This window comes from Arachis ipaensis, chromosome B3, assembly GCF_059453495.1.
Source record: "Arachis ipaensis isolate K30076 ecotype BB chromosome B3, ASM5945349v1, whole genome shotgun sequence".
NCBI lineage: Eukaryota > Viridiplantae > Streptophyta > Magnoliopsida > Fabales > Fabaceae > Arachis > Arachis ipaensis.
In genome coordinates, this window is record NC_142438.1 from 4,459,689 (window position 1) to 4,480,096 (window position 20,408).

At 34.6% G+C, this 20,408-nt stretch overlaps 3 protein-coding genes and 1 pseudogene across 5 annotated transcripts; 3 read left to right on the top strand and 1 right to left on the bottom strand.

Moving 5' to 3' along the window:
• Positions 1-4,713: 4,713 nt before the first annotated feature.
• LOC107629127 (putative histone H2B.1) lies at positions 4,714-5,507 on the top strand. Its single transcript, XM_016331827.3, has one exon. The coding sequence runs from the start codon at positions 4,816-4,818 to the stop codon at positions 5,260-5,262; it is 447 nt and encodes a 148-aa protein (XP_016187313.1). The 5' UTR covers positions 4,714-4,815; the 3' UTR covers positions 5,263-5,507.
• A 64-nt stretch (positions 5,508-5,571) lies between these two features.
• On the top strand, positions 5,572-7,308 carry LOC107629125 (monooxygenase 3-like; annotated as a pseudogene). Its single transcript, XR_015906985.1, has 4 exons — positions 5,572-6,051; positions 6,119-6,184; positions 6,263-6,425; positions 6,545-7,308. The product of XR_015906985.1 is annotated as a monooxygenase 3-like (transcript).
• Positions 7,309-10,610: 3,302 nt separating this feature from the next.
• On the top strand, positions 10,611-14,015 carry LOC107632347 (UPF0481 protein At3g47200-like). The gene is made up of 2 exons (XM_088506796.1): positions 10,611-10,756; positions 12,532-14,015. The coding sequence occupies exon 2, from the start codon at positions 12,537-12,539 to the stop codon at positions 13,875-13,877; it is 1,341 nt and encodes a 446-aa protein (XP_088362922.1). The 5' UTR covers positions 10,611-10,756; positions 12,532-12,536; the 3' UTR covers positions 13,878-14,015.
• Positions 12,333-16,116, bottom strand: LOC107629128 (glycine-rich RNA-binding protein 4, mitochondrial). Of its 2 annotated transcripts, XR_015906987.1 has the most exons (6): positions 15,937-16,116; positions 15,747-15,815; positions 15,538-15,644; positions 15,231-15,453; positions 13,728-13,851; positions 12,333-13,635 (listed from the first exon to the last, which is right to left on the bottom strand). XR_015906987.1 is itself a non-coding variant. In XM_016331829.3 (4 exons), the coding sequence occupies exons 1-4, from the start codon at positions 16,046-16,048 to the stop codon at positions 15,403-15,405; spliced, it is 339 nt and encodes a 112-aa protein (XP_016187315.1). In that variant the 5' UTR covers positions 16,049-16,116; the 3' UTR covers positions 14,905-15,402. The 2 variants fall into 2 exon arrangements, 1 of the variants encoding a protein (XP_016187315.1); XM_016331829.3 differs by lacking the exons at positions 12,333-13,635; positions 13,728-13,851 and having other exon boundaries at positions 14,905-15,453.
• Positions 16,117-20,408: the final 4,292 nt, after the last annotated feature.

A 20,408-nucleotide genomic window follows, 5' to 3' on the forward strand; every position in this document is an offset into this window, starting at 1 on the left:
TTTCAAAAAATCAATCATTCCAATTCTAATTTACTAATAGAATTTACCTAAACATCCTCTATCTCCCTCCTAATTTCACTAGGAAGACAATGAAAAATTTTGACAATGTGTTCAATGAATTTTAAATGAGGTCCAATACAAGGAAAAAAAAATCCAAACAATTTTTTCAAAAAATTAATCATTCCAACTCTAGTTTACCAATAGAATTTACTCAAACACTCTCTTCTCCCCCCTCTCCAACTGTCTGCTATCCCATTCTCATCAATCATCTCACCTCTCCGACGTTAGAAACTCCGTCTCCCTCATACAATTAATCACCCGACTATCTAGTGAAATGACAATCTAGCATTTGTTAAAATAACCATCTACATATTTAGGAAATTAAACATCTAGTATCTAAATTCGTCAGTCTTCAACCCACTCGAAGCGAACTCGGACACAAAATCCTCGATCCTCTCTATTGGCCTCTCCGCCAAATGCTTCCTTCGGAATCATCAATACGAACAAATGACGAAAGCCAAGCCAGAGAGGAGAACCCACACGGAACCAGGGGGCACTTGTGGCCGCCGCTGCCGTCGGCCTTTCCAGCGAGTGCTACGACGAAGGCGAGAAGGATCTAGGCCGCGACGTCGTTGAAGGCGGCGGCGGCCATGACGGTCTTGGACTGTACGATGAACGCAATGTGCGTAAAGGGGGTGTCTTCGTCAGACATTCTTGGACAGTTGGACGGCGTCGAGTTGCGTTCTAGGCAGCAGACGGTGGTGATCTTAGCGGCGTCAGTTTGGAGAGAGTGGAAGAAACTGCCAAAGAAAAAGAAACTGCAGCACGTTCTTTGAAAAGCATTGAATTTGTTGAACCTAGTTAGGGTTTGGTTAGTTATAAGAGGCTTGTTGCACAATATGAGATTTCATCAATGTGTTATTCAATTGAATTGTATATTGGCAGCCCAAAAAGGGATAATTGAATTGTATGAGAAAATTGACGTTGAATAATTAGCCTTGACTTGACAATGTATCCTGTAAGATCTTTAATTTTTTGCAGTTTGAGTGCCTCGGTAAGTTGTTTTAAAGTCATCAATAAATTTAACTCTGAATATTATCAATGAACTTTTCATCTTCAATTTTTATTATATCTTAAATTTTATTAATTTTTTTTACTTAAAAATTAATGAATTTTAATATGTAAATTTATATATTAAATTTTAATAATTTTATTTAATATTTAATTAAACCGATTGAATCCCGATTAGACCGGTCGAACCACTAAACCAATAAACCAGTCACTTTATCAGTTCATTGATCGGTTCAATTTTCACAACCTTGCTTATTACTAGTTAGGTCGATATTAGCCAAACTCAAATCAATATGATATTATTCATTAAAAATAGTTCCAATTTAATAGTACCACAAATCACGTCAGTAAAATATTTTTATGATCAACTAGTTTTGTAACTTTAGCCTACGGAGTTGGTTTAAATGGTATATGCATATAATTATTCCTTAATTCAAACATTGAATCTAATTAAAAAAATTGTAGTTAAAAATAGTTTTTGCGAGTAAACTATTATTTTTATTCATAAAAATTTTAAATGCTGATAAATTTATTTACGAAAAAATCAAATTAAAATTATATCTATAAAGATGATTTATGTACGATAAAATTATCTAAATTCTAAAAAATGATATAAAAATTTCAAATTATCCTATATAGCTGATACCAAATTTTTAACTAAACTTGCAAGAAAAAATAGATTCATTTTTTTCTATATGAAAATAATTATGGTGTAATCCAATGAAATTGAGGTGTGCAAAAAAATTAAGCTGCTATAGTGTCAACTCAAATTGCAACATGTGTTTTACCCTTTTTTATTGTTTTTTTTTGTTTATCAAAAATAATCAAAACACAGCCTACGCTTTATGCTTTTTGGAATTTTTTAATTTTTTTTATTATTTTCTTTAGGTCCAAACGCACCCTGCGTTTATGGATGCACAATGTTTAATTTTCTTTTTGAAACTCAAAAACAGGTTGCGTTTTGTGTAAGAAAAATGATTTTAAACGAGAGTCTTAGCTATAAATACGAAAGGAGACACATCCATACTTTCTTACCTCCCTTCTATTCTTATTACTCTTTCTTTTATATATCTCATATTTGTGAGTTTTTTTGGCATTTAGTAGTATCAAAAAAGTCGGATTAGGTGAGATTGAGATTATGAAAGGTATTACAAATATGCGAGTGTATTATAATGATGAGATTATACCAAACACACACGAAGGAGTGACTTTTGTATGTGAGTGTCCGTTTTTATTTGCTATTCCATGTACCGTGAGTTTTTTAGAGTTGCAAAATGGTCTTTGTGAGAACATAGAAAGTCACATTTTGAAAAGAGTGAGCAATATTTTGTACAAGTATTTGGTGGGTTGATACAGTTTCAACTAATGTCTACCACTAACGACGCATGCATGAAGCGGATGGTAGAGTTGTACGATGAGTTTGAGCGGCAAACGGGGATGGATGCAGTTGGCAATGATATCAACGTTGATCAACTCGGGGATATAGATTGGGAAAAAGATGACAACGACAGTGAAGAGGAGTTTAAACCTAACTATGAAGTTGATGACGAAAACGATGACAGAGACTTGGCAGACAATCCGGCGGTACAAAATGAGGCGCATGCGATTGTAATCAGCACCCCTTTGGCGTTCCATCTTTTATGCGGACTATGGATCTCGAAGCCATGCATACCCTGAAATTTCCTGAGTATGCGAATATCGGTATGTTATCTTATGATTATTAATTAAAGTTGCCACTTCCATTTATTTTATTTGTCTTGTCCAACTGATGGTGGTTCGCATGTCATAGGGGAAGGCAATGTTGCGGCCGAAGACGGTGAGTTGAGTGTCGAAATGGAATTTAGTTCTAGAGACGGTGAAATCTGCAATCAAAAGTTACATAATCTCTAAAGGAGTTTATTACACTGTTTATGAGTTTGAGCTGCGGACATTATATGTGAACTGCAAGGGTTATGGTGCAGGGTGCGATTGACTTATCCGAGCTAGCTTGATTTGAAATAAGGGGTGTTGGGAGATCAGGGGATACAATGACAAACACACGTGCACCATGGGTACGATTTCACAAAATCATGCCAAGTTGGACCAGACACAATTGCAGATGCCATAATGCCATTGGTTGAAGCAGACCCGTCGATGAATGTGAAGTCTATTATTGTAGAAGTTTAGTCCAAGTTCAACTACACTATAAGTTACCGCAAGGCTTGGTTGGCAAAGTAGAAATCTGTTACAAAAATTTTCGATGATTGGAAAAATTTTTACCAGACTCTGCCAGTATGGTTGAAGGCAATGATTGCGAAGATGACAAGGTCTTGTGTTAAAATAAAAACGCTCCCCATTTACCGTGAGAGTGAGGAGGTTCAAGGTGTAAAAATTCTCCATCACATTTTTTAGAATTTCTATCCATGTATTATAGCATTCAGACACTGCAAGCCACTGGTAAAAAATAATAATATACTAATCATAATAATAATAATAATATAACAATAACAATAGCCCTACTAATAATAATAATAATAATAATAATAATAATAATAATAATAATAATAATAATAATAATAAATTACTAATTATAAGTTTATAACAGAAATAAATAAAATCCAAATATATATATATATATATATATATATATATATATATATATCATAAAATTTTTAAGAAAATTACTTATCCATTGAAGAAGATCCGAATATTCAATAATGTATTTTTCAGGTTTAATAAAATCACGAATCATTTTTCGTTTTAAACTATCTGAAATTCTAAACCTTCTACTCTTCTTCTTCCCACAAGCTCTCTGAACAACCCTTGCAAGCCTGCCAAAAACAATCTGCATTTTGTCTCTGACAGCTACTAAATGCAACCTCTATTTTAGAAATTCTCCAACACAACAGTTCTAGTCTGCATGCAAGAGACAGGCACACGTTTTAAGACTTTCTTCTCCTTTCCTGCCAAACACAAGCTGCGTTTTGCAAATTACTAACTTTAGTAGATCCACATTTGTGAATTACACGCCATGCAACAATATACTTAAAGATCACCATTTTTACTTTCATTAATTAATTAATTTATGGAAAAAAAGACAACAATTTAGATTAAAAGAAAAATATATATATATTTTCAAAACGTTTTAATCGTATGTTTATTTGAATTTTGAAGATGAAAGTAGTTTTGAAACATAAAAGCTGCTTAATATCTTAATTCTGAATATGATGGATTAATTTTTTTTAAATTCATACCTTACTTTTAGCAAAAACAAATAAACTTGTGTAAAAGAAATTAAAGTATTCAATTTTGATTTGGCTAAAAATTTGGGAAAACTTCATTTGAAAGTTAACCCGCGCAAGATGAAGGGTAATTGTCTATTTGGGTTTAGGCGCGCAGGGAGATTCCCTACTTTCTCATTCACATCTCAGCCGTCCATTTACAGAGTCCACAAATGCGCTTCAACGCTGGATGCAATGCCCAACTCAACAATCCGCATCCTATACTTCTCAAATCAATACATCGTGACCGTCGATTCATGTTTTACTTTAAGAACGTTATTTCACGGATAGAAAATTTTCCACGTCAGCGATCCGCGTGAAACCCCAGTAGCCAATAAAAACGCCAAATTGTTTTTATATATAAGCAACTGCAACCACTCATCCAAAACACACACAATTCAACTCATTCTCAATTTCCTGAAACAGAAGTCCCAATAAATTCCATACCCTAATATCCTTCAGAATCTCAAAATCTTGGTTCGTGATGGCACCTAAGGCAGAGAAGAAACCAGCTGAGAAGAAGCCGGCTGAGGAGAAGAAATCCGCCGTGGCTGAGAAAGCTCCACCGGCGGAGAAGAAGCCAAAGGCAGGAAAGAAGCTGCCGAAGGAAGGTGCCGCCGCCGGGGACAAGAAGAAGAAGAGGAACAAGAAGAACGTTGAGACCTACAAGATCTACATCTTCAAGGTTCTGAAGCAAGTCCACCCTGACATCGGTATCTCCAGCAAGGCCATGGGAATCATGAACAGCTTCATCAACGACATCTTCGAGAAGCTCGCCCAAGAAGCTTCTAGACTTGCCCGATACAACAAGAAGCCAACTATCACCTCGAGGGAAATCCAGACCGCGGTCAGACTTGTGCTGCCCGGAGAGTTGGCTAAGCACGCCGTTTCTGAGGGTACCAAGGCGGTGACTAAGTTTACCAGCTCTTAAACGATGTCCTTTGTATTTTGAGGGTTTTCCGTGTTAGGAATTTGTTAGAAGTATGTTTAGATTTGAAGTAGTGCCTTTTATTTTTAATATCTTGTAATTGAAGAAATTGGATCTGCTCGATCCTTTTGTGGATGGAAATGTAGAATTGACGGTATGGTATAGGATAGGATCGCATACTGCTGTTATCGTATCTTGATAGTTTCCCTATTAATGACAGTGCATTATTAGTAGAAGAGTTTGACATATTCGCTTGAGTAGTAAAGCTGGGATCATAACATGATAATTAACTAGTACTCAACATAACATGTGGGGCAGGCGTAATATGGGCCTTCCTGATTTAAAAAAAAAAAAACCACGAAGATATTTCCTCCTCTTATATAGTCAACTGGTCAACACGAACGTGCTAGCTAGCAAGTGCGAAGTAGCAGTTAACGGTGATGGCCATGGCTTCAGCAACCTCGAGTCTTACGATCCTGAGATCTCCTTCAGCTCTTGTATCACCGATTTTTCATGCGACAAAGATGTTGATGCGCAGCGGTTCCTTCAAACCTTCAAATCTAGGGAATGGTGAAGTTCCAAAGGAAGAGGTTGTGATCGTTGGTGGTGGGATCACCGGGTTGCAACCGCTGTCTCCCTTGACAGGCTTGGAGTGAAGTCGACCGTACTGGAGCAGGCGGAGTCACTCCGTAGCGGTGGAACTTCCCTCACGCTTTCCAAGAATGGTTGGAGCGTATTTGATGCTATTGGAGTAGCGAATCGTCTCAGATCTCAATTCTCGCAAATTGAAGGGTACGATGATTCATGAATATCAATTTTGGTGAGGTGGTTCATATTTTTCATAATATCAGCTGCACAGGTTGGTTATCAGATCCGAGGATGGAAAGCAACTACGCTCATTCAATTTGCTTGAAGAAGATCCAAGGCAAGAGTGAAGCAAACTTGTTTTTCTTTTTTTTCTTCTAATTATTATATTGTTTTATGATCATATTCTTACCGACAGCCAAGAGTTACGTGGTGTGGAGAGGAGAATACTATTGGAAACATTGGCTGCTGAGCTCCCCAAAGGTGCCATTCAATTTTCTTCAAAGCTAGCTAGGATTGAACCAACTTCAGAGGGAGACATCTTGCTGGAACTTGCAGATGGCTCTAAGCTGCATGCAACGGTTTGTTACTGTGGACTAATCAAGTATCAATTAGTTGCATGATTACGAATTCTCCATTCAGCCGAGTGTGATGATAAAGTTGAATTAGTTCTCAGAAAGTAAGTTGATTTCATGTGTAGAGTGTAATAGGGTGCGATGGGATTGGATCACCGTTGGCTATTGCGCTATCCGCGGACTTGCTACTTATTCAGATGGTCAGCCTTATGAACCAAGAGTGAATTACTTCTACGGAAGAGGGGTGCGTGCAGCATATGTTCCTGTTTCTCCCACTAAAGTATACTGGTTTGTCTGCTTCAACAGTCCAGGAATCCGCTGGCAGATCGCTGGCTTTGGCCAAGCATAAGTCCACCTGCTTCCACGGGTCGAATTGTGTTGGTTGGAGATGCGTGGCACCCGATGACCCCAAATCTTGGCCAAGGAGCTTGTTGTGCACTTGAGGATGCAGTGGTTCTTGCTAAGAAGCTTGCAGGGGCCATCAAGTCTAAAGAGCAAGACTCTGTTGAAGAAGCTTTCAGGTCGTATGGCTCAGAAAGATGGCGCCGTGTGTTTCCACTAACCGTACGCGCACACCTTGTGGGTTCCATATTGCAGTGGGAGAATCCATTGGTGTGTTCTATTAGGAACAAGATTATCATACCAAAGCTAGCAAGCCTTAAACCGATGCTTGAGCATACAAATTTCACTTGTGAGAGTCTACAAGAAGAGAAGCAATGAAAGGTGATGTTTAAAGTATACTAGTTTCGTTCTAATTGTATCATTTTCTATAGAATTATTCATAGTTTTATCACTTAATTATTTGTTGTTCATCCCCATTAATTAAGCTTGGGGAAAGATACTTTTGTTGTAAACTAATATCACTGAATAAAGAACCATATTAGCATTCTATTTGGTTTCTATACACTCTTAAAATTTTAGAAAATTTCTATCTAGATTTCGGTGCTGAGACACCAGTTTCTTTCTTTGGTTGGTCTCTTCCTGAATCCACATCCTCAAAACTGGGGAACCTCCATGTCTTTTATCCATAGGCTAAAATTAACCATCCATATATATCACTAAATAGATATACTAGACTCTCACTGTATTATGTCATCAATATAAAATCCGGTTGTATACCGCTAGATGTCGTCATTTCATGTGTTTGCTATTTGGCTAAGAGGAATTAACCTCTAGTCAACACGAGCTATAAAAAATATTGGCGTTGAAATGATAAATAAAGTGAAAGCTGGAAATTCTTAAAAGTCTTGTCACGTGCCGGTAGCAGATGGAAATTTCAGAAAAAAACATTTTAAAGAACTTACTGACTTTGAATTTATATTTATTTCCTTTGAATAATTAATTTGTGAAATTCTCATTTTCTAAAGCTACAAAAAAAAAAAAACAAAAATAAACAAAAACATGAAGTGACCACAAGTAGCAATTTTTGATATACATAGATAGCACCTTCTCACCCTTTGTATACGATACTCTAACTTTTCTGCGAAGGTGCCATGCATTCAACAATATAGTTTCCCAAAACTATAACATTTTAATATTTTATCAATAAATGTGCTTAAAAGTATAATTCACAAACTGTTAAGAAAGGTTGACTCTAATTAAATAGTTTGAGGGTACGGATATAATACTCAAATTTAGAAATATACATAATATTCAAAAACTTAGGAAAAATACTAAATCTTTATGCATTAGATGAAAGAGTGAAAGACTGAAAGACGACCTTTTTTTTTATTTCAATAAATAACGAAAAGATATTATTTCGTATACTGTGGACAAAAATACACAGGTCCGATTTGCACTAAGCACATACAAAATGAATTCGGTCTACATTTCTCATAGACTAATCGCCAAATGGGCCACCTCTGACCCGGCGCTCGCGATGTGGATGCAAGTGATGTTAGCTTAAGCTTACTCATACATACTTTGATCATAACTCAGAACAAACTCCACTGTTAATTGGTTCAAATGGATCTTTGAATTGTTCAAATTTCTAGTTTTTAAAAACAACCAAATTAATTCTAAAATTTACAAATTGTGAATATCCATTCATTCTTAATTCAATTATGGTTAACACAGTAGTAATATAAAATGTTTCGGTACAAGCGTGGCATTCTAACTGTAAAATAACATGGCTAAGATTTTAGAATTAATTAAATATGTGCTAAATTCGTTAATTCAACTCATTTTAGTCTCTATACTAATATAAAATTAATTAATTAAAATGAGTCTTATTAATTAATTTAAAATATTTATTTGATTATATTAAAATTTAGTAGTGTCATCTTACTGTTGAGAATCTATTATATTTGTTGAATATTATATATTATTAAGTTTACAATTAAAATATATTACATGTCACATTTTTATTGTAATTAAAATTAAATCTTTCCTTCTAAAATTTAAAGAGTTCTCCTTTCTTTTTTTCTATTTCTCTATTTCTTTCATTCTTTCACCCACTTTATCTCTCTTATATATCATTATAATTAACTAATTATAAATTTGACAATTAAAATGTTTAATATGATATTTTCTAATTGCATTCAAATTAAATTAAAATTAAAATATTGAAATAAAAATTGAAATATAGCTATATTATATATTATATATTACTAACTAATTTAATAACTAAAATATGTCACATGACACTCTCTTATTAAAATTGAGAGAAAATATTTCTCTCCAAAATTAATAAACTTTCTTCCTACATTCTCTTATCTAACTCTCTCTCTTTTTCTATTTCTCTCTATCCTTCCCACTCTATATATAATTTATATTTTGTACTAGTAATTTGATAAATCAAAATGTGTCACAAAATATTTTTATTACAATTAAAATAATTTTTTTTCTAAAATTAACAAACTCACTCTATTTTTCTCTCTCTTTCTATTCTACAAAAAATAAAATTAACAAAATAATATAATTTAAATAAAAAATATTATTATTATATGCATATTTTTTTAAATTTTCATTAGTTTTAAATTTTTATTGTTTATCTTTCTAATCTATTTTCAAATATTTATTACGTATAATTTGAAAAAAATACTAATGTGATTAAAAGTTAAATCAATATTCAATTGTTTTAAAAAAATAATAATTTTGAGTTAATTTTATAACTATCGATATAAATTTTTTTATTCTAATACCTAATTATATTTTTATATACATAAAAAAATATTATTTTTAAATAATAAATATAAAAAATTAAAAATTAATTATTTCTGTTTATGTAATAGATTTACATCTAATCAAATATAAGAGTATATACGTTAAGTTTTTTTAAATTTTAAATAACAAATGTTAAAATTAATTATTAGTAAAAGATTAAATTTTCACATAAAAATAATAACTAAAAATTTTATTATTTAATTTTTTTATTTATAAAAGTTTTAACTTTCTTAGCCAACAGAACACTTTTATCGCTGCCATGGAGAATATCCCACTAACACTGTACTTTAACACTATATTAGCACTATGTTAGCATTAGCACTATGTTAGCAGTAGTTGAATTGGAGAATAATGGGATTTACTATTTATAAATTCAAGAATTAAATTGATCATTTTGAGATGTCAATGACCATTTTAATGAACATCTGAAAAATTTTAAAAATCAAACTGAGAATTATTTCTATTAATATGTATAAGTTAGATTCATCATCATTGATATCAAGCATTGATTCCATCTCCACAAATACAAATATTATAACTTGTGTTTATTGAAAATAAACTTTTATTTTGATTTTTCCATTTATTAAACATAACTGCTGGAATTTAAAAAAAAAATATATTTTTAAAAAAATAGTTTTAATAAATTATTTTAAAAACTAACTATGAATGTCCAATTACCTATTAGAAAATTGCAAAATAAAATAAAGATTGTTAAGGCCTTAAGGGCTAATTAATTTCCATCTATTTTTACTTGATAAGCTCCTCCAAATTTGAGTCAATATTCAAATTTAAGGACTCGTTTCTTTTCTTGTTTTTTCCACGGTGCAGGCTAATAAGGGCGTGGTCTTTAAAGGCGCGTGAATGTGGATTGTGGAGCCATGTTAACGCGAACTTTCCAATTAGAAGATGCATACTTCTTCAACTCTTATTTGATTCGTTTTATCAGAATCTAAGTTCGTTACTAGCTAGTTCATAACCATCTTCGATAGTTCTATATATATATATATATATATCTCTCAAATTCCCAGGCCCTTTAATATCTTGCATTACATTCTTTTGTGTCAGAACAAGTGTGTTATACTTCATACTTAGTATATACGTACGTGGGTACAACGTGCAAGTTGATTAGAATCTGAACAATACTCGAGTGTGTTCACTGTTCACATAGTAAGGTGAGTTCGATGAACATAGTTTATTTTCTCCGGTGTTATTATCAGATTTCGTTCTAATTTTATAACAAAATAAAACACATTTGCAGCAATTAAATTTGATGAAATTGTATTTTATCTCAAACTTATCTGAAGATTGCAATCTTGCCCATGTTATATCACATATGTCGAATTAATCCGAACTATTCCTAACAAATTAGTGGTTCCTTTCCATGCAATATCTTTTATATGTATATTTCTCTCTGTACTTTTCATTTGTTGTGTATTTATGACTTTTGTAATCAGTTTAGGGCTCATATAGATAAGTGGGGATGTATATGGGCCGGGCACACCGGGTTTGGCTTAACTTAGACCCGATTCGAAATATAGACCGGGCCTAATGTTTGGACCCTAATCCGATCTTAGACCCGATGAAACCTATGCACATTCGGGCCCGGTGAAAATCGGGTAAAAACTGGGTCTTTAGCATGTAAAAATCACCTAATCTCCAACTTTTATTTCACAATTCACATAGTAAAATTCACTTAAAAAAATATAACAAGAACTAACCCTTCTCTAAAATTAAAGCATAACCATAATCAATACTAATATTGTCTAACACCAAATATTTAAATCAATACAAATAACACAATATTATGCATTAGTGTAAAGTCTTATGCATTTTAAACATAAAACATTAACTTATAATTTTATAAATGACTAATAACACACGATATTAATGTTTACAATATTTAAATTCCACATAAGAATAGCCATCATCCAACATAAAATATTAATTGTGTATGATGACGGGTCATCGGGCCGAGTTCGGGTGACCCGAGTTATGGCACGGACCCGACCCGAAATAATGACTGGGTCTATCTTTGAGACCCTTACCCGACCCTAGACCCGATAAAATCACACTAAATTAGCTCCTAAAGTGTTCGGGATCGAGCCGGATCTTCGGACCGGGCCGGGCCATGTACACCCTATAGATAACCTTCAATGCAAGTGAATATAATCTTTTTAAAAATAATTGCAAAAATAAAATTTTTGGTAATTATGTATTGATTATAATTAAAATCTCCTAAAAAATGTATGTTGAAATATTATTTTTCTTTATTATTGTTTTACTCATACAAAACAGTCTCTAATCAAATATAGTTATAACTATAATACTATATTTAGTTGATGAGTTTAACATCTGAATTTACTTGATTATCCTTTATAGTATTTATATACTTAATATTTAAAAAATACGGTGCTAGTTAAATTCTAAATCTTAGATACTAAATTTTAAATCTTAAATTTTAATAATGTAAAAATAAAATATTGGCTAATAATGATAAGCTGAGTGTGTACACGGTAATCATAGTTTATTTTCTCCACTGTTGTTATTGGCTTTCCTTCTCATTTTATAACTTCAATATTGTTTGCTTAAGGAGCAAATAAAACAAATTTGCAGCAATTAGATTAGATGAAATTGTATTTAATCTCAGACTTATTGGAAAATTGCAATCTTGCCCATGTTATATCACATACAGTCAAATCCAAACCATTCCTAACAAATTAGTGGTTCCTTTCCATGCAATCTCATATATAACTAATCTTAGCTGAGCTTAACATCTGAATTTACCTAACTATCTTTTACAGTATTTTATACATAATATTTAAAGAATATAGTGTTAGCTAAATAAAATAAGATGTTAACTCAAAATATTGGCTAATAATAATACAAAAAGCTAGATTTTAACATTTCTCATTGAGTTATTCTATTTTGGTGGTATATATATTATTAGGGACAATGGGTGAGAGATTGAACAGCAGGATCGCCCATCTTCTTGGTCGAGCATGTGCAAGAGACAATGAAGTTCCACGTTCAATGATACAAAGGATTCCTGTTTTATTGAGTCAAAATCCAAACTTTGTCAAGTACTGCACACCCAAGATGATATCATTTGGTCCCATCCATCATGGTGAACAAAATCTCAACTTGGGAGAAGAATTCAAACATCTTTGGGCATCCCTCTACATTGGAAAATTCAGCAAACAAGTCCGTGTTAGCACGGAAGAAGGAGCCAAGTTGAAGCATAATATTATAGTTGCTGAAATCAAGCAATTGAGGAACATGTTCAGCAAGGATGTGATTGGAAGCTACAATGACGACGAACTGAGTTGGTTGTTGCTTGTGGATGGATGTGCATTGCTGTATTTCTTGGACAATGTTGATGATCAGCATCCAGAAGCACTGAATCTAAAGCTTGATCAGTTGATGTATACCTGGAGAGATATTTTGTTGCTGGAGAACCAGCTTCCATTGACGTTGCTGATGCTGCTAAGTGATGAAAAGACGGTATATCACTTAGAGAATATACTGTATAATTTCGTATTCATGGGCCTTTTCAAGGGAAGTGAGGGGTCGGTAATAAACCGCAATGGAGCTAAACCGGTTCATCTTCTTGATTATGTTCGCACCTTTTACACATTCAGAGATGAATACATAATAAGTATGGATCCTCCTCTTCAAGAAGAAGGCCGTTGGCACAGGTACAAAAATATCAGGGATCTTAGGAATGCAGGGATTCATGTGAAGCTTAACAAGAGAGAAGAATGGAAATGGAACAGCGTGTCTTTCACCTCCAACTTGTTTAGCGGAGCATTGAAGCTTCCAATGATGATAGTGAATGATGTCACTCCTTATTTCTATCACAACTTGATTGCATTTGAGATGTGCCCGGATTTTCGCAACAACTTCGAATTCTGTTCATATTTTTTCTTGATGGATTCCTTGATAGACGAAGCCGAGGATGTGAAGGAACTCAGGTTGGCCGGTGTCCTCCAAAACTTGCTCGGAAGTGACAAAGAAGTGGCCAAACTCTTCAATGAACTAGGCCATGAATTGCCTGCTAAAATGTGCAATTACATGATCAGAACTAATGTTGTGGCCTACAGCAAAGGATATATTCAAGTGAAGCATCAAATCAATGAACATTACCAAAAGAAATGGAAGACTTGGTTGGCTGAAGCACGCAGCACTTATTTCAGCACTCCATGGTCTTTCATTGCCTTTCTGGCTGCCGTTGCAGCATTGCTTCTCACTTCTATTCAAGCTTGGTATGCTGTACATCCCAGGATCAGCAACTAAAAAATAAGGTTTGCACCTTAAATTTTTACAAGAAAGAAAGAAAATAATGCTACTATATTGTCTCTTTTGTTTTACTTAGTATTGTATGTGTTATAATGTTGTAATTGACTTTTGTGTTGATTTTATCCAATAAAGAAATCTTGTTGTGTCGTTGTTGTTGTTTATCAATGTGGCATTAGTCGTATCACATTGTGTGACAAACCCCAACAGCCAAGAAGGAGGAGAGGAATAAAAAAAAAATAGGTTTTGCTAGGTAAACAATGACTTTTGTAAACAATGTGAATAATGAGCTCTAGAATTGACCCAATAAAGTAAAAAAACACTTTACTTCCAAATTACCTCCTAAACCTTAACATTAGAATAACCATTTGTACACCTAGTGAATTGAACATCCAGCCATTGTTAACTGTACATGAGTAAATCGAATAAAAAAAAATAATCATCCAATTAAAAATAATGAACATAATCATCTGCATACCTATTGAATTAAACATCTGACATATCTATTGTTTACATTGTATTGAATTAAACATTTGACATATCTATTATTTACATTGTTTAGTATTCTCATTGTCTACCTATACTTTTCCTAAACAACAACTAATTAACAAGGAAGGCACCGTGAATTTAGGGAGTGAGAGAGATATAAATAGGAAGTGAGGAGCATTGGTTTCAAGTAGGAAAAGACTAAAGAGAGAATTGTGGAGAGAATTGGGCTCTCGAATGCCAATCGTCATTTTTGTTACCGTCATTCACACACACTCAATATACTCATTCACTGGTTTGGGACTATCACACTGATTCTCCCTCTTTAGTGATTTCACACACTACTTCTATTCTTGTTATTCTTAATCGTTCATACTACTGCTTCTCTATACTATCTCTATCCTAATCCTATTCTACCTTCTGTGATATCTGAGAACCTTACACATTGATTCCTTAATCAGAGGTTAAGTTACTCTATGGAGTAAAAATTCTTACTGCGTGGAGAACATCATAATGTCTCCGTAGAGTAGTGGTCTATTAATGCAACGAAAATAAACTAAAAACATATATAGAATAAAGAATAAGATGTGTTTGCAACAATTTTACAAAGTAATGATGAAGACAACCTATGAAAGCAATGAACTAATGCCTAATGGATTTCATCACTAACAAAAACCACAAATCAAACACCATCCTTTTTGAGTGGCTTAGAAACTTTAAGGCATGAACTCAGCACACATAATTCTCCTATGATCACTGGAATATATCCTCAGGTAGATCAAATTAGCTAATGCCAACCCATGTCCCTTAAGGACTGCAGTTCCATTTGTAAAAATGGAGGGAGGGAAAGAACACAAATGACCATACCCCATGAAATCCTTAAGAAAGTGCGCACCATTAAGGAATATCATTTCATTTCCAAAAACACTCTAATTCATCTTTCTTTGTTTTCCTTACACACCAAGGAAGTAGGAACCCCTAACCAGCTCAAAACAAAAATTCCAGACAACAGTAGCAGCATCACTTCGTAGCTAGCTAGCTAGGCTTGTTTGTGAGCATAACACACTCGAATGCGTCTCCCATCTATAATCTGCAAAAATCCCTAATAAAATTTTCAAGACAATAGTAACAGAAATTATCAAAAAAAAAATTCTCAACAAGAAAAATAGATGACCTTTTTATGCATTTCTTTGCGACCTGTAGCAGCTGAAGTTTCAGTAGTGAAGCGAACGAATCCATAGCCTTTTGATTTGCCAGTGACATGATCACATATTACTTTAACTGTAGAAATATAAATTCCATCTATGATATAGTAGCGCAATCCGATATGGAGGAATCCAAAATAGAAGAACGAAAAGGAAAAAAAAATGGTTTAATTTTTACCTTCGATTATTTCGCCATGTTGTTCAAATGCATCTCTTAGAACAGTTTCGTTCGTATCATAGGATAGTCCTTTGTTCCAAAATAGTTAAAATTGCAATCCATAAATCAAACTCAAAAAAATGCAGTTTTATTATTAAATTGAACAGAAAAAGGAGGATTAATGAAAGCGATTGAAGAAGTTGAGTGAGACCTGTGACTAACAAATTGGTAGATGAATGGCGCGGGAATAGCAAGGGAGAAAAAGGGCAAGAGTTCTTGAATAGAAGATTGGTGGCGTTGGTAAGTGTAGGGTTTAGGCGCATCTTCGAACTCGAACTCGAACACACACGTGTAGTTTTCTGGGTAGCAGTAGCAGATGGCACACAATACAGATACGACGCGCCGTTTTCAACATTTCACAAAACCAGCGCATTGGATATTTTTGGGTCTTCTCTGGGCCGAAGCCCAAGCGCATTGGGTTAACCTCAATTGACATACAATAATTTTGTTTTTTCTTGGATGGAAATAAGTTGGGCACTGGCCCAAGATGTCCAAAGGGGTTCTTGACCTCGGTCCGAAACTGATTGTGGTCTTTCACTTTGCATGGGACGCAGAGTTCATAAACAAATAAATCAACTGAATATTCGCACTAAATTATTTATGAAGAGTAAAATTAAAATTTGCTTTCCATAAAACAACACTTTCAAAAGAATAATGATACTGTTCGTACCGATAACGAGTTTAGGAACCCAAGGGGTGAAGGTAAGAGATCTTGACTTTGGCGTGCACAAAACCAAACTGAATGAACAACTTCTAAGACACTCTAATGTTAAAGTCAATAATATATTAGGTGGTATGGAGTTGTGTTTTTATCTATTGATTGTCTTTTTTTTTTTTATCTCTGTCCTCTAGGGTTATCGTTTTCCCAGCATCTAATGCATTTACATTATGTTATTATTGTCGGAATTCGACGATTATAGACTTTGGTGATGTAGCCGTTATGGCGGTCTCGATGTTATGATTTTATTTAATTGTTCGTCCGTTATGTTTTTATTTGTCTAGAATAGTGTCCCTAACTCGAATTCTTGAATCTGGGCTTTTTGGTCACGGACATCCGAGTTCAGGAAGTCGGATTCGCCTCTAAATTGAGATTTTTGAAGAGTTTACTTAAAGAAATTGAACAGTTTCTCTTAATTTTTTTGAAACGGTTACAATTTTCTCGTTTTATGAACGGTGAATTTCACCTTCAAATTCTTTCTCTAACAATAAATGCAACATTAATTTAAAATTAAACAACCTTTTACTTCCACTTTACCTTTCACTGAGGCGGTCTCATAATCCCAACCCGCCCCGCCTAGTGGCGGGCTGGCGGGTTAAGACCGCCAAATATTTTCTTTTTTTTTTTTAACTTTTAACTATTAAATAATATATATAAAGGCATAAAAAACTCTTCTGTTTTTTATTTTTAACTATTATAATTTCTAAAAGCATAAACAAATTATAATTTTTATATTCACAAACATTAAAGTCTTTGTAATTATAAATATCTAATAAACATAATTATAAACCAAGTTTTCATCCAAAACATAACTATAAATATTGTTCTCAAAACAAAATAAACATAATCCAAAATATAATTATAAATATTGTCTCTAAAACAAAATAAATATAATCCAAAACACTCAATTTTCATCTTCATTTTCTTGTAAGTTGGGTTTTGGCAAAAAAAATTGTAAAAATACCCCTTACCAAAAAAATACTAAGCTTGGCGGGGAAGCCCGCCTCGCCCCGCCAAAACCCGCGGTTTAAATGGTGCGGGTTAGGCGGGCTTTTGCTATTTAGCGGTCCTACTTTTCCAGCCCAGCCCGCCTTTTTTGGCGGGTTACGCAAGCCAGCCCGGTGAGTTTAGGCCTTTTGCCACCTCTACCTTTCACTCACCCATATTTCACTTTCTAAAAAAAAGTTCCAAACGCGATCAGTTTCTTCTTCCCAATGAACTTCTCCTGTTTGGTCTTCCCTTTCTATTGCCTTATTCACTGTAGTCGCTCCTTCTGTCAGCGCTCATAACACTTTTGTTTAAGGTTAGTGAAGCTTTTTATTTTTTTTCCTCTTGTGTATTTGATTTGCAGTTTTTTTTTTTTTCTTTGCAAGTTTTGCACATCATTTGTGATATTGGTGTTGTTTGAATTTTTCTTGCATTTCCCTTCATTTACTATTTTTTATTAGGTTTAATGTACTTGGGGGACCACTATTTTAAGTTTTCTCAAATAATTGATGATTTTTATTTGCCTCCATTTTTCAGAACTTCTGTATTTTCGAGGCTTATCTTGTGTTTTATTTTAGGAAGCTGTAGAATTTGTAACTTTAGAAATTTTTATTTTTTGGTAATATAGTGATGGTGACGTAGTGGTAGTGTCCTTGTAGGTCTTCTCGTGATGGCTAGGAAAAAGGTTATCGCGACCCGAGGGCGTGGCCGTGTTGCGAGTGTGCCGAGACCCCAGCCTGCTCCCCTCGAAGGGATGAATAGTCTGCTTGAGGTGGACATCTATTCGTGGGTATCCAAGGAGGTTAAGACTACTTTTATCACGATTACGCAAGAATAACTTGACAATCTACGAGAAGCCCACATTACTTTTTATTCTAATCTTAGTAACTTGTATGTCTTCCCTATGCCAAGGTCCGAAGAACGATTGTGCCACATAAATGAGCATGTCGGTACTGTCTCAGACTGGCTGTGGATGTATGAGACATTGTTTTCCCAGGATTGGGGTCCGCTTACCTTTTTCCGACTTCCAAGTGAGCATGCTGACCCATAGCGGATATTCTCTTTCGCAACTCCATCCTAACTCTTGGGCCATTATCCGTAGTTTCAAGCTTTTGTGCTCGTTCCTGGAGCCTGCCCTTAGAGTCTTCTTTTATTTTTTCACTTTGACAGTTCCTTTTAGGTCTTAATGTCGCGGGTTCATCGTTTTCCGAGGTGTCCCGAATAGAAAATTTTTTATTTTGTTTGAGAAATCCTACCATGGCTTTTAAGAAAAGTTTTTTAAGATCGAAGGGGTGGAAGGTACGACTTTATTTTTTATGACTTTGGAGGGTGCTAAAAAATTTAACTTGTATTGGAGCTACAATGTTTCTTCCCAAAGATTACAATTAGTGGCATCAATGATGCCGTGCATTTGGGTATTAACCTTTTAATGATGTTGTGGAATAAACGGTCCCTTGTTTTGAGGGACATACTGATAAATGAACAAGTTGTTTGGAAAGCTATAAGTGAGTTCTTATCTTCTGGACGTTCCTACATGCTTGACCTTATATGCTTATGATCACTCTTACTTATAACTTTCGCGTTTCAGTTAAATTGGTCGGGGGACTTGCCGCCATTGCCGAGATAAAGAGGAGGTTATCATCCCAGCCTCCGAACATCGTGGGTGGTCAGTAGGGTTTCCTCGTCTGCTACTATCAGCCGTTAGCCTCGACCTCGGGGGGTCGAAGAGAGCGGGGAAGGGCAACGTCTTGAGGTACAGATTATTTCGGAAGACTCCCCGAACAATTCTCCAACTTGGAAAAAACTTAAAATCTTTGGTCAGGCTGACATTGGTGCTTCTATCCCTACCTCGTTCAGGTATGTATTGGATAAGGGGTTTTGAGCTCCCGAATTTGTGGACCAACATTTCATGGATGACAATACCAGGGCAGTTCTTGCCAAGATGTCTCTGAAAGATATACTTCTCCGAGGTCAGAGGATGCTCCTGCGCTATCCGATTATGTCTGAGACGCATAGGTAGAGATCTCGAGTATTCGCTTAGAGTTCCTCTCAAAGGACATAATGATTGCTGAGGCAAATACCCAAGTCCAGAAGCTGAACACCTCGGTTACTGACCTTCAAGGTAAACAAACTTCCTTGGAGAACGAGGTAAAAAGTTTTAAGGAAGCCAAAGCTGCCTCTGACTCAAGGGAAGGAGCTCTGAAAAAGTAGTTTTCCAAGATAATGAAGAAAATTGAAGAACTTGATCTTTTGGTTAGAAAGGATGAACAGGCGGTTCTCGATGGTGTGTTTGATGCCGAGAAGAACATCCTTGACCAAATCATGTTGAAGGCTCCTAACTTGGATGTATCTGAAGTCGATGCCTTCAACAAGGTGGTGGATGGAAAGGTTGTTTCAATATTATGATTATAATTTGTAACTTATTTTCTTCAGTATTTTGAACTTGATAATTTGGAATCTGTGGGACTTTTGCAGTACCTTCTCCCGTTTTTTCTTTGGAATTTTAATTTTATATGTTCCCGTTATAGTTAGGATTAACTCATGATTGTTGATGTTTTGCCATTTCACTGCTTGCTACATATCCTTCTTCCTTAAATCGTTTTATTTCGAACTTTAATTTCAGCTTGATTTCGACTTTTACATGGATGAAGGGATATTTAACGCATTCCAACCATAACATGAGTTTGAACATAGAGTTTGTAAAAGAAATCAAAATATTTAATTGAAGTATAAAATTGCAAAGAAGGTTCCTTTTGCCGAATACAGGAGAGGCCTCATTAAAAACGTAGTTGCCTAGGAAAAGAGTGCACTTATTCTACTTAATGATGAAAAATAAAGGAAAATTTTCAGCATTTCCAAAGAATAATACCTTTTCGAATGGGTTGCATTCCAGCTTCTTGGCACTTCAAAACCATCCA

Coding starts and splice junctions, on each gene's coding strand:
- LOC107629127 (XM_016331827.3), top strand. CDS start 4,816: ATGGCACCTAAGGCAGAGAAGAAACCAGCTGAGAAGAAGCCGGCTGAG.
- LOC107632347 (XM_088506796.1), top strand. CDS start 12,537: ATGGGTGAGAGATTGAACAGCAGGATCGCCCATCTTCTTGGTCGAGCA.
- LOC107629128 (XM_016331829.3), bottom strand. CDS start 16,048: ATGCGCCTAAACCCTACACTTACCAACGCCACCAATCTTCTATTCAAG. Junction 15,816..15,936: donor TACCAATTTGTTAGTCACAG/GTCTCACTCAAC, acceptor TTTGGAACAAAG/GACTATCCTATGATACGAAC. Junction 15,454..15,537: donor GCAAAGAAATGCATAAAAAG/GTCATCTATTTT, acceptor GGATTTTTGCAG/ATTATAGATGGGAGACGCAT.